The sequence below is a fragment of the Anabrus simplex genome, chromosome 12 (assembly GCF_040414725.1).
Source record: "Anabrus simplex isolate iqAnaSimp1 chromosome 12, ASM4041472v1, whole genome shotgun sequence".
In the NCBI taxonomy this organism is placed as follows: Eukaryota; Metazoa; Arthropoda; class Insecta; order Orthoptera; family Tettigoniidae; genus Anabrus; species Anabrus simplex.
The window spans coordinates 89,659,520-89,672,146 of NC_090276.1; the positions used below are offsets into that span (position 1 = coordinate 89,659,520).

At 37.3% G+C, this 12,627-nt stretch overlaps 1 protein-coding gene across 3 annotated transcripts in view; it reads right to left on the bottom strand.

The window, feature by feature from the left end:
* The window catches only part of Pld (Phospholipase D), a 229,745-nt gene that overhangs the window by 122,786 nt on the left and 94,332 nt on the right, over positions 1 to 12,627 (bottom strand). For all 3 annotated transcript variants that reach the window (XM_068229897.1, XM_067156356.2, XM_067156357.2), the window contains exons 7-9: positions 11,790 to 11,987; positions 11,634 to 11,713; positions 4,657 to 4,892 (exon numbers count right to left, since the gene is read on the bottom strand). In XM_068229897.1, coding sequence (XP_068085998.1) covers positions 4,657 to 4,892; positions 11,634 to 11,713; positions 11,790 to 11,987 — 514 coding nt within the window. The remainder of the gene's footprint in view (positions 1 to 4,656; positions 4,893 to 11,633; positions 11,714 to 11,789; positions 11,988 to 12,627) is intronic.

Below are 12,627 nucleotides of genomic sequence, written 5' to 3' on the forward strand. Positions count from 1 at the left end.
AGTAACTTGTGTAGAATTGAAAGAGAAATTAGGATTGAAGTCTTTTTAGTAATGTTGAAATACGTAGGTTGGCTTAAAGAAGAGTTGAAGAGAAAATGTTGTTTGTAATTTAATTTATTTTCCAGATCAAATTATCAGTTTAAAGTGGGTTATGAAGCATCATAGGGTTAGAAACAAAAAGTTAGTTATCACTTTTGTTGATTTCAAAAAGGCGTATGATAGTATCCATCGTGAGTCATTATTGAATATCCTAAAAGAATTTGGTTTACATCCAAAATTTATTCGCCTTATTGGAATTACCTTTAAGAACACTAAATCTAAAGTCAGATTTAGAAATGAACTCTCAGAGCCATTTGACATTAATACTGGACTTCGGCAGGGAGATGGACTCTCACCATTATTGTTTAATTGTGTGTTGGAAAAAATCATGCGGGAATGGAATAAGATGTGTCAACTTAACATCAAGATTGGCAGAAAAATAAGACTCAATTGTTTAGCATTCGCTGATGATCTTGCACTACTTGCTAATGATATGGAAGAAGCTAAATTGCAAATAGAAGAACTTGATAACATAGCAAGAAAAGTTGGATTGCAAATTTCATATGAAAAAAAACAGAAATAATGCCAACCTTCCCTATTACAACACCAACCATTACCTTAGCCAATACCAAACAAATTAAAATTGTGAACAAGTTTAAATATCTTGGTGAAATTATAACTTGGAACACCGATGAAAAATCATCAATAGAAAGCAGAACATTTAAGTTAAAAAAAGCACAACGAATTACATGGCCAACGTACAAGAAAAAAATCTCTTTCAATAAATGCTAAACTTCAACATTACTGTTCCGTCATTAAACCTGAAGCGACTTATGCTTGTGAAACACTATTTAAATTGAACACCAAAGCAACAACTGATACACTGCAAAAGGTTGACAGAAGGATACTCGGAACAATCATTAATAAAAATCATCAGGTGGTTGGGCAGTGGTTCATAGGGAAAGTGAATCTATAATAGATACGATGAGAAAAAGAAGAATTGCCTTTTTCTGTCATCTTTCTAGATTAAATGATAATAGGATAACAAAACAACTATTTAATTACTTTTGGAAAAGTAAAACCAAAAATAATTGGTTTAAAGAAGTTCAGAATGATTTAGAAGAGCTGAATATTACAATGAAGCAAATTGAAAATAGAGAAGAAAAAAGGATTCTCAAGAACAAACAAATAAGATTCTCATTAAAAACTGTACAACACAAACAATATGTCATATCTGATGAAGAAAGGGCAGCCAGGTCAGCCAGAATGAAGAGGTTTTGGGAAAGGAAGAAGATGATGCAAGCTAAATCTTCAGTTAATTCTTTGTTAACGTAAATGTATTTGGGTTTGATTTAAGTGCTCCAATGTGGGCGTAAACTATGTAAATAAATAATAAAAAACAAATGGTTGCTATGGTAGCGATGGAATGACTGATATTTAAGTTACTAGTGTTTGAAATGAGATTAAAGGGTTGGATCTGAACTCCACTCTGATTTATTCCCGACGTTCGAAATATTTAACACTGATGAATTTTCTGTTCTACTCTTCTTGTTTCAACATAGCAATTTACTGTAGACCTCACTTGAAGTGAGCAATGTATTAATGCACCATTTGGAATTGTCAGCTACATTTTATTCATTAATGTGTTAATCAATATGTTTAGGATCTATTAGTTTTCTATTACGCCCTCAACCTCCACAGGACACCTATTTGCTATATTTAAACAAGGACTTTCAGGAGGGTGTATAAATGTTACGACTATCCATATTTTAATCTTTAAACTATTGTCAACCATTTCGCTCACCATTCGTAACATCATCATCACATTTATATTTAATTCAATTACAATCAGGTACCTGATTATTTACCTTTCAGTTTGAGATATAGACTGATGATGCTCTTGGTTGAAGAGCGAAACATGTCCCTACAGTTTTAATTTTTTTTTTAAATTCTTTTTATGTATTGAAAAGGTGGAACAAATAAACTTTCATATTTATTTGACTTTATTGAACATTTCAATACGGACCAAAATATGAGAATCATAACATGTAAAGTGATCTCTCTCGACAATTTTTCCCTCATTCTAAGACTGCTTCACTTTTCTGACAATCTACAACCCTCAGGTGAGAGACCTTACAAAATTAGGCTTATAATAAACTGTTTCAGAGAGAAATTCCCATCTATATTCTATTCCTTCCAAAATATCTGTACTGATGAGACCCTAGTTGCTTGGAAAGGTCACTTAAAATGGAAACAATACATTCCATTAAAGCAACACAGGTTTGATATAAAGGTGTTTATACTTTGCGACTGTGAAACTGGGTTTATCCTTGATTTCACTGTTTATACGGAGATTGAACACAATGAAAAACTCTGAGTGTCTAGGTCGGTTGTCAAAACTCTGACAACACTTTACATTGGTAAAGGTCACAACCTGTATGTCAAGAACTGGTACACAAGCCCAGATCTTTTTGAGTACTTGCACAAGGAAAATACTGGAGCTTGTGGTACAGTCAGAAAAAAACAAAAAAGGGATGCCATACTTCCTGAAGAAAATTCAAAATGGAGAATGTATTTCATGGCACACCAATGATATGCTGGCACAAAGATGGCAGGACAAAAGTGATGTTACCATGCTAACTAGCATACACGAGAACGTGATGGTAGAAACAGATAAAACAGATCACGCCACAGGGCAGAGTAAAAAGAAACCCTTGAGTGTACTGGATTATATTGAGAACATGGGCCCAATCGACAGAGCTGATATGCAAGTAAGCTTCAAGAAACCCTCAAGTGTTCTGGATTATAATGAGAACATGGGCCCAATCAAGGGAGAAGATATGCAAGTAAGCTTCAAGAAACCCTTGAGTGTACTGGATTATAATGAGAACATGGGCCCAATCGACAGAGCTGATATGCAAGTAAGCTTCAAGAAACCCTTGAGTGTACTGGATTATGAGAACATGGGCCCAATCGACAGAGCTGATATGCAAGTAGTATCAGGAAAACACTGAAATGGTATTTTTTTTACCTGATAGACATTTCACTGCTGAACTTATACATTATTTACAAGATGAAGACTGGAAAAAATCCACAGCTACTTCAGTTCCGTCTCTGCCTTACACATCAGCTGCTAAAGGAATTTGCAGTGGAGAGGAAACCAACAAAAGGAGGCCAACCACCTTCAGGAGGAGACTGCTTGAGACTTTCTGGACATCATTTACCTAAACCAGTACCTCCAACGCAATCAAAGCAGGAACCACAACAGCAGCATTTTGTGTGTCAGCACACAAAGAAGAGACCACCCAAAAGAACAGACACTAAGTGGATGTGTACCGAGTGTGATAGATCCCTCTGTGTTCACCCCTGTTTGAAGAGTACCATACCCTAAAGACATTCTGATGGGTGAAACTGTTGAAAAGTCAAGTCAGTGTGTTGTAAAGGATACAAACTTGATCACCTATAGAGAGTAATTTTTTTTTGTCAATTTTATTATTCCTTTCAGTATTTTGAGAAAATATCTACGCCACTGAATTAAATTAAATTGAAGGTATCAGTTACGTACCATAAGTATACATTATGTAAATTTATTAATGGAGATAAAAGAATCAAAATAACTCTAAAAACCAACAATTCAAAATTTTCAAGAAAAAACTCGCTCCAGGTGGTCTGTGTCACTAAAAACTCTGATCAAAAGGTTAAAAAATTAAATTTCAGGCACCTTCCCCTAAACTACCATTTCATCCAGTGTAAATAAAATGCTTTTATAGCCTAGACTGTAGTTCCTCATTCCCAGACATCCTGCCGTTTAGTTATCTATTTTTACCTTGTTTAACATTGATTTTATGATGTGTTTTTACCTGCCCTAAATTTAATTAATATTAGATGTTTTAAATTCTCTTGAATTTTGATGTTGCTGTTAACCCACAAGTGATTACATATTATATCCCCTTACTCCCCATTTCATATCCCCTCTTCTGCTTCGTCATTCACTCACATATCAACCTCACAACACACACACGGCATAAGGGAAGGAGGAATATAACGGGGCCGGCCGAGAGTCTCCCACAAACATCTCTATATTTTTATCCAGAAATTATAATCAATTAAGGTTCTGATCTTAAGGAGTTTCCCCTGGTTGTTATAGTTTAAAATTCAAGACTCGGTATATGTAAGTTAATGGAACGTACATTGTATAATATCAACCACATTTTTATATTTAGAATAAAGAAGATAATCTTACACTTTAAAGATTAATGTTGCAACAAACTATTTTATGAACACGAGCAATGGCGTGTTCAGAATTTAATTCTCTATGGAGAGCATTTTAACTTCATTATCACCTTTAGTGTTCTCATTATTTTATATGTGCCAATATTTGTACTTGATTTACATTTTTTTAAAGCTGAAGATGTCCCAAAATGGAATGAAACATGTTCTTGTAATGTTTAGCTAGAATTTAAGCTGACACGTTTTTATACGTATAAAAACTAACTGTGAAAATACAATATGTATTGAACGGCGGGAAAAATACTTTGACCTTGGATATCAATCGACTTATGTCCCATATCACTAATATCCAATACACAGGACATGAAGAGAAAAATGAACACTTACAGCCTTGCGTTTGAGAATGTTATCGAGGCGCCAAGTGTCTCCGCACAGAGAAGGCCTCTTCATGTAGATCTCAGGGCTGAGCCACCAGTCCGCAATGAAGATCTCTTCTTCTGCAGCCTCTAAGGCATCAGCAACAGCATCCATGTAACTACAGCCATCCACAAACCACGCTGCCTTCACCGTCTTCCTCTCAGGGGCGAAGGAATTGTAGCGGTTCCTCTGAATGAATTCTCGACCTGAGGAAATGAATAAACACTGATATAATTTGCTTGTGATGAATCCAATTCCTGGGACACCAAGATGTGCAATATTAAGCAAAACCAAAATATTCCTTTATAAAAAAAACCTAGACCAAATGTATACAAGCAAACAGAAGAAGACTTTCAAGAATTTGCAGTACTAAGATGCAATCAGAAAAATCACAAAAACATGCAAGTTCGAGAAAGAAGAGAGAAAGCCCAGACAATACAGTTGGAGTAACGGAAACACTCCCACTTGTTGCATAGGAAAGAATATTGGGCTAGAAGGAAAGTAACATAAGGTATGCTGATTGTACGTTGTCCTAAATGATCCATTCGTGCACAAGTAGAAGACAGGACCTATAAGGAAGTGGAGTTGAATGGTGCAAGGTTGAAGAGGAACAAATGTATCTAGAACAACAACAGAGATGGATGAGTGATCACCTAGTGACAGAACATTACAAAGGAAAAATATTAAATGTATCCTCCTAATTCAATACAAAACATAATTTCATCATTAGATGGAGCAATAAAATTCAAACATGTTTCGACTTGTTTGAGCCATCTTCAGTGAAATAAGGAGGGGTTAAAGTAATCTACATAATTCAAGCTAAAAATGTGCTAAAAACGTAAAAACATATGAAAAACAAAACATCAGTACCAAGGAGTTCATCGACTGGGGGCTGAAAGCACTCAGGGATTCTCTTTTGATACTCAGACACCACTTATACTCGCTAGACTGAGATATAATTTACGTAGGTAGTTTGAAAAGTTCTCGGAATGTACTAGAATTAAATATCTTACCTCGGTGGAACTGCTTTTATTTTTCAACATAGTCTCCCTGTAGACTAATGCATTTGGTCCAGCGATGTTCCAATGCCTTCATTCCATCTCAAAAATGAGATTCCTCCAGGCCTGCAAAATACCTCTCCAATTCGGCTGTCGGTACTTCCCTTGTAGAAAATCTCCATTCACCGAGGAAAATTTTCAGCTTGGGGAATAGATGAAAGTCTGATGGTGCCAAATCAGATGAATAAGATGGATGTGGCAATAATTCGTACCCCAGTTCACGAAGTTTTGCCATGGCGGCGGAGCGTTGTCCTGATGAAAGATGACCTTTTTCCTTGCCAAACCAGGCCTTGTTTCGCGTATCTTTTCCTGTAGTTGGTCTAGGAGGTTTTCATAGTATTGCCCCATAATTGTTTGGCCAGTAGGAAGATAATCTATCAGCAGAATGCCTTTTGCATCCCAGAAAACTGAGGCCATGACCTTTCCGGCCGAACGCACTGCCTTTGCTTTCTTTGGTGGTGGTGAATCAGCATGTTTCCACGCTTTGACTGCTGTTTTGTCTCTGGGGTATAGTAGTGGACCCAAGTTTCATCTGTAGTCACAAACCGGCGCAAGAAATCTTGTTGGTTGCACTGAAAATGGGCCAGACTTTGTTCGGACATTTCCAATCTGGTGCGTTTGTTGTCCAATGTCAAAAGCCGCGGCACCCATCTTGCGGATAATTTTTTCATACCTAATTCTTCGGTTAAAATATAATATACCCATTCAGAAGACATCCCAACAGCTTCAGCCGACGATCCTCCATGACCATTTTATGCACTTTTGCGATAAATTCTGGGATCGTAACACTTTTTGGCCATCCACTACACGGATCATCAACCAAGCTCCCCCAGCCAAATTTAAACTCGCTGGTCCACTTGGCAACAGTTGAAAATGAAGGAGCAGAGTCCCCCAGTGTGTTCTGAAAGTCGGCATGAATTTCCTTTGCTTTCATATCTTTCTTTACAAAGTATTTAATCACTGCTCGAATCTCGGCTTTTTCCATTGTCACAAATCACTACGTGGGAACAACAACAAAGAATCGTCACTACCACACTCCTGCAGCTAGAGCACTGACGCGCCACAAAGGATGTGTGATTATTGCGCGGGAACCTCGTTGCTCTAGCACTGACATCTAGCGGTGATTCCGAGAACTTTTCAAACCGTCCTCGTACTTATTTTATTTTTGATTGAAATTATTGGTGTATTCTTTGTCTTTGGCAGCCTCCAAGTGGAGGAAGATTTTGAAAATAAAAATAACAATATACAATATTTACATTACTTTTGGAATAGTAAATCAAAAAACAATTGGTTTAAAGAAGTCCAAAGTGATTTGGAGGAGTTGAATATTACCATGCAAACCATAGAAAACCGAGGCGAGAAACGTATTTTGAAGAATAAATGCATCAGGCTTCCTCTGACCACTGTACAGAGGAAACAATATGTTATAACGGATGCGGAGAGGGCAGCCAGGTCAACCAGACTCAAGACTTTTTGGGAGAAGAAAAGGAAGACAAATTTGTTGTAGTCTGATTTAAGTGCTCCAATGTGAGCGTAAACTCTGTAAATAAATAAATAAATAAATAAATAAATAAATAAATAAATAAATAAATAAATAAATAATTTACATCACTAGATAACTTGCTGAGACAAAAAGGTTAATATAAAACATAACTGAATCCAAAAAATTTGCTAAGAAAATAAAAGATAACAGACGGAAACGAAACAATAAGTGCTAAAAGTGAGGTTGCAGACCTCTTAGACTAAAAATATTTTAGTTTGATAACAATTCTAAAACAGGACAAAATCACTGTGTTGAAAATTCAGGCTGACGGTCTGTCTTTATAGAAACACCATCCACGAATGGCTAGGAGGGGAGCGAAAAAGCTTGAGAAACCAAGTTTGAGAGGAGACAACGTGCCAGGTGAAGTGCACGTGATAAGGGATGGAAAAATGCCAATGAATTTAAAATTTTAGAATAGCAGCATTCTCAATTTCTTCTCAGTTTAGCGGTCACATTCTCGAAGATTATTTCCAAAGTTGGCTAGGTGGGTTTGCCTTATTTTAAATGGTCTGGAGGGCAGCGTGACCATAGTGGAAATCGCCGGTGAAGTTCTAATCTGTAATGAGCTTGGGCTGATAAGTAAAAAGTGTAAAATGGGTGTGAAGAAAACTTTAAACTTATGGTACTTAAAAGGTGGTTGTCCTCACAAACCGACCTGGCCTTCTCAAAGTTAATGGTCTCGTTCGTATGATCGAGTCTATTGCTGGCTCAGCTGTGTCTGCAGGATGGGAGGAGTGGAGGGGGAAGGGGGGGGAGGGGGCAGGGCTGGTGGGGAGAGAGTGGGGCGTGGGGAGTGGTGGAGAGTTGGAGAGATGAAGGTGGGGTTTGTTTATATTATGGAAATTCTGAGAAATATATGGAATGAATGTTTCAAGTAGAACGTTCCTTTTTCCGTCTGAGCCACGCAGCCCGGCTGATTTCATTTAAATTGTGAGAGGGCTTCATAAACTGATCTAACTCGATGTGGATGCTCTTGAGAACGTTGAGCAAGGTGCCTTTTTGCTCCTAATGCAAGATCTTAAGACCTTTATCTACTGATGTGTAATCGTGGCTGGATGCTTTATGATGTTCACTCATAGCTGAAAAACTATTATATTTGAGACCGTTGCGGTGTTTGGCGTAACTTATGACCAAATTGTGACCTGTCTGACATCCATAGCTGGAATTACAGGATTGGCATTCTAATTTGTAAACTCCGGAGTTCAAATATCTGTTATTAATATTATTATTGTTAATGTTGACAGTGTGTGGATTGAAAATTAGTTTGGAGTTGGTGTGGGAGGTTCTAAATGCTATTTTGGTGTTGTGTTCTTTTTTTATATTAGAAATTTGGTAAATGCTGCTATTATTGAAAGTGAATGTGGAAAATTTTTCTTTAGGAGTGGACTCTTTTTCTAAGGTAGTCTTGGTTCTGCTCTTGTATCTATTAAGGATTCTGCTGATGTAGCTTCTACTGAAACCGTTGTGTTCTGCAATATTGTTAATAGTTTAATTTCTTTTTAGTAATTCTTACGAGATAAAGGAACATCAGTACCATGCTATTGTAAGCTGCTTTCTTGTGTATGTCTGGGTGCACAGAAGTTTGTTGGATGGTACTGATGCTGTGGGTGGGTTTCCTGTATATATTAAAGGATAAAGTGTTGTTGCTGTTGCAAATAATGGTTAAGTCCAGGTAATTGAGGGCTTTATTGTTTTCTAACTGTATAGTAAATTTTATATGTGGGTCAATGGAGTTGAGAGATTCAAGTACTGTGTTGCTGTTAGTAACACGGGAGTCTAAAATAACAAACGTGTCGTCTACAAAGCAGGTCCAGTGTTGAATGTCATTAATCTTACCAATGATGTGAGAATGTTCTAAATGATCGATGGAACTATCCGCAAGGATCCCTGAAGCTGGTGACCCCATGGGAAGACCATTCTGTTGGTAAATTACATTATTGAAAGTGAAGAAATTGTTATTCAATGTAAACTTCAGAATCCAAATAAACTCATCTATTTCGCCTATACTTAAATTGCTGAATTTAGAAAGATTGTTCTTGATCAATTGTATGATGTTGTTAACGGGCACATTAGCATACATGTTAGTAATATAAAATGAATGAAGAGTGTGGTGTTTGGTTAAATGAAGGCGATTAATTTTATTGAAAAATTATATGGAATTCTTTACTGATGTATTGGCTTGAAAACAAGTGTGATTTGAGGAATTTGTGAATGAACCGAGATACCTCATAGGTCGGCCTATTTCTGAAATTGATGATGGGTCTTATGGGGATGTCTGCTTTATGGATCTTGGGTAGCGCTCTCGCTGTGGGAAGCTTCGGATTCATAATAATCATTTTGGATTTTTCAAGGTCATTAAACAAAAACGAAACGTTCTTAATTAAAGTTTTTTTCTGTAAAAAAACTTTTGTGCTTTATTGATATAGTCCAGGGATGGCGAACCTATGCCACGCGTGTCACTAGGCGACACGCGAACACGATTTCGGTGGCACACCACATCCACATATTAACGTTTTCCTGCACGTCTTGTAGTATAGACTATACATATCTCATGCATGGTATAGTTATAGTGTTTGAGGTTTAAGAAATAAATACCGAAAATCTAAGTTCTAGTTCCATTCAGACGTGCATTATGGCAACACTTCATCACTGATAGGTCCGGAAGTCAACTGAGATAAATATCAGATGCGTCCGACGAACCATTCGCTCAACCACATCAGTTTGACTTGTGTGTGGTTGCCAGCATCGCGTAATTATTCGTAGTGTGTAACTGTTTATTGTTTCGAATTTTGTAACAAATAGTTGCCAAGAGATTATCCCAACTTCGAGATTTGGAGAAACTATCGCCCTTTATTTCAAAACCTCATATTGCACAAATGAGTGATATTAAGGTCAATTTTTGAGTGGTTAGGTATTGACAGTTTAGAAATGGAGTTGAGTGAATTTCAAGAAATTAGTACATCGGTGAACATATTCCTACAACTTGGTGAAGTATTGGTGAAAATCCAGTGTGCCGTTGATGGTGAATGTTCTTTCCAGAAGCCAGAGAACTTAATATTTGAACAGCGGAACAGCCTCCCACAAATATAATCGTCCATGAAGAAACTTGCTACAGCTTTAGTTTGTTTTTGTCATCATACGCCTGCGAACAGCTATTTTATGCAACGAACGTTGTGAAGTCAACAGTTAGAAACAGTTTTATTTCGGACCTAAGTGCTTCTTGTGCTTTATCGAAGACAGGAAATTAAGAACCTAACATAAATGACATGGCTACTAAGATTCAGCAACAAATTTCACACTAAAGTTGAGAACAAAATTTCACTTAGTCATTCGGCGATACTTGTATTTTTGATTTTGTACTCAATAATACTCAATGACGAAGTGTGTTACAATGGGCGCTTATTATATTTTTAAAAACATTAAGGTATTCTTAAAATTTACATATTAAAAAATGTATTTTTGCGGTATTGGCAAAATACGACCACGGGACATGCAATGAAATGTATTATTTTGCGGTGTGTTTGTAATAACATATTATGAAACATAATTTGGAATTAGGGATGGAAGTCGGGGTGGTTTTGGGGGTTTGAGGGGGTGGTTGTAGACATTCCAAAGAAAAATAACAATTGGCACAGTATACAGTTGAGAAAAATAAACCAGACTTAAAACGGCACACTAGTTGGAAAAGGTTCGCCATCCCTGATATAGTCACTTTTGTCCATGATTACGGTAGCGTTCCCTTTGTCGGATTTTGTTACTATTTTCTTTAGTTTGTGGACTTTAGCTACGTGTTCTGTGTTGGGTTTAATGGTTTGTTGTTGGTTAAGGATAGAAGATAGCTTGCGTTTGACTTCACACTGAACCTCTTCTTGTATGTTTATGGGTAATTTATTAATGGCCAATGCCGATTCAGCTATGGTGGAAATTAAATTATCACGGTAAGAAGGATTACCCCAATTATGTTTAGGTCCCCTGCTCAGCACATCGAGATCATCAGCAACGAGTGATTTTACTTCTATTTACTACAGGTTGGTGAAAAATCATATGGCTTTATGCTGTTTGGGGTCTTATGTTTGCTAAGTGTTGTTTTTGAAAGAGCATTCCATTTTTTGTCAAGTGCGTTTTGTTTCTTTAACAAAGTAAGGTTAAGTTTGTTAGCGATATGTAATTGGAAGGACGTCCATTCGAGGGGGCAAAGGAGAGTGGAAACTTCTAAATGAGTTTCATATAGTTTGTGGTTCAAAACAGATTTCTTTTTGTGGAAAAATTTGATTTAGTCTTTAATCCAAATTTTATCGGTTTTAAGCTAATGTAACACTGACAGAACGTGTGAACGAAGTCCTCACCTTCACTGCTAGAGACTTTCTTGATGTACTCTATCCAGTCCTTGCTCTTGCGCCGTGTCCAGCACTTGATGGCGAGCTGTCTGTAACAAGAGAAATGGTAGAGCAACGGAACACATGACACCGAGAATGGAAGCCAGGGAGACACGGGACACATACCTACTGTGGTTCAGTATGTGGAGTCCATTGTGCAAGCCAGTAGCGAACATTCCCGACGACACCTCAAATCCTCCATCGAACAGCATCACACACTTAACGGTACCGTCCCGAGGACGAATGTAGCCCAGGAAAGTGTCCTTTATGAAGAGCCATCGACTGCGCCATCTGCCACACATGTCGCTGCATAGGTAGTTACACCTGTGGTAAAAGAACAACATTATGTCGTATAGGGACATAAACATACATCTTCATTAGGGACTGTTATGCTTTTCAGCATTCAGCTTGCAAGCCTGCGAATTACCTTTGTGCCTTTACCATCCTGAAAGCGTATACATCCTAAATACTTGAAATGATCCACCTGTTCCAGATCTGTATTCCTGAACAGGAACACACAATGACAAGTATAGGAAAGGAACAAACAAGTTTCAAATCAAGTCAGAGAGAAAGAGAGAGGGGAATAAGTAACAAACACATACAAGGCATGTTGTTTTAAGTAAGTACTGTTTTGATATGGAAAATAAAGTAATGAAGTTTTTTAAACCATTCTTTTTTTATGTGTAAGCCTTAAACTACTTCTCAACACAAGTTCCAAGCATATTAAGGTACTTGCCATATCGTGAAACTAGCTTCTGAATTCCATCCTCATAGAAATCTGCCACCTCATGTGCCAGCCACTGCAGCACGGTCGTTTTGTGTCATCATAATCATCATCATCATCATCATCATGGCATTGACCTCCTAAATGCTTTTTCAAGTGCAGGAACAAGTGGTAGTCAATAGGCGTCAGGATATGATGATCAAATTGTCCCTAACCAAATGAAGCGATGAGGTCTCGGGT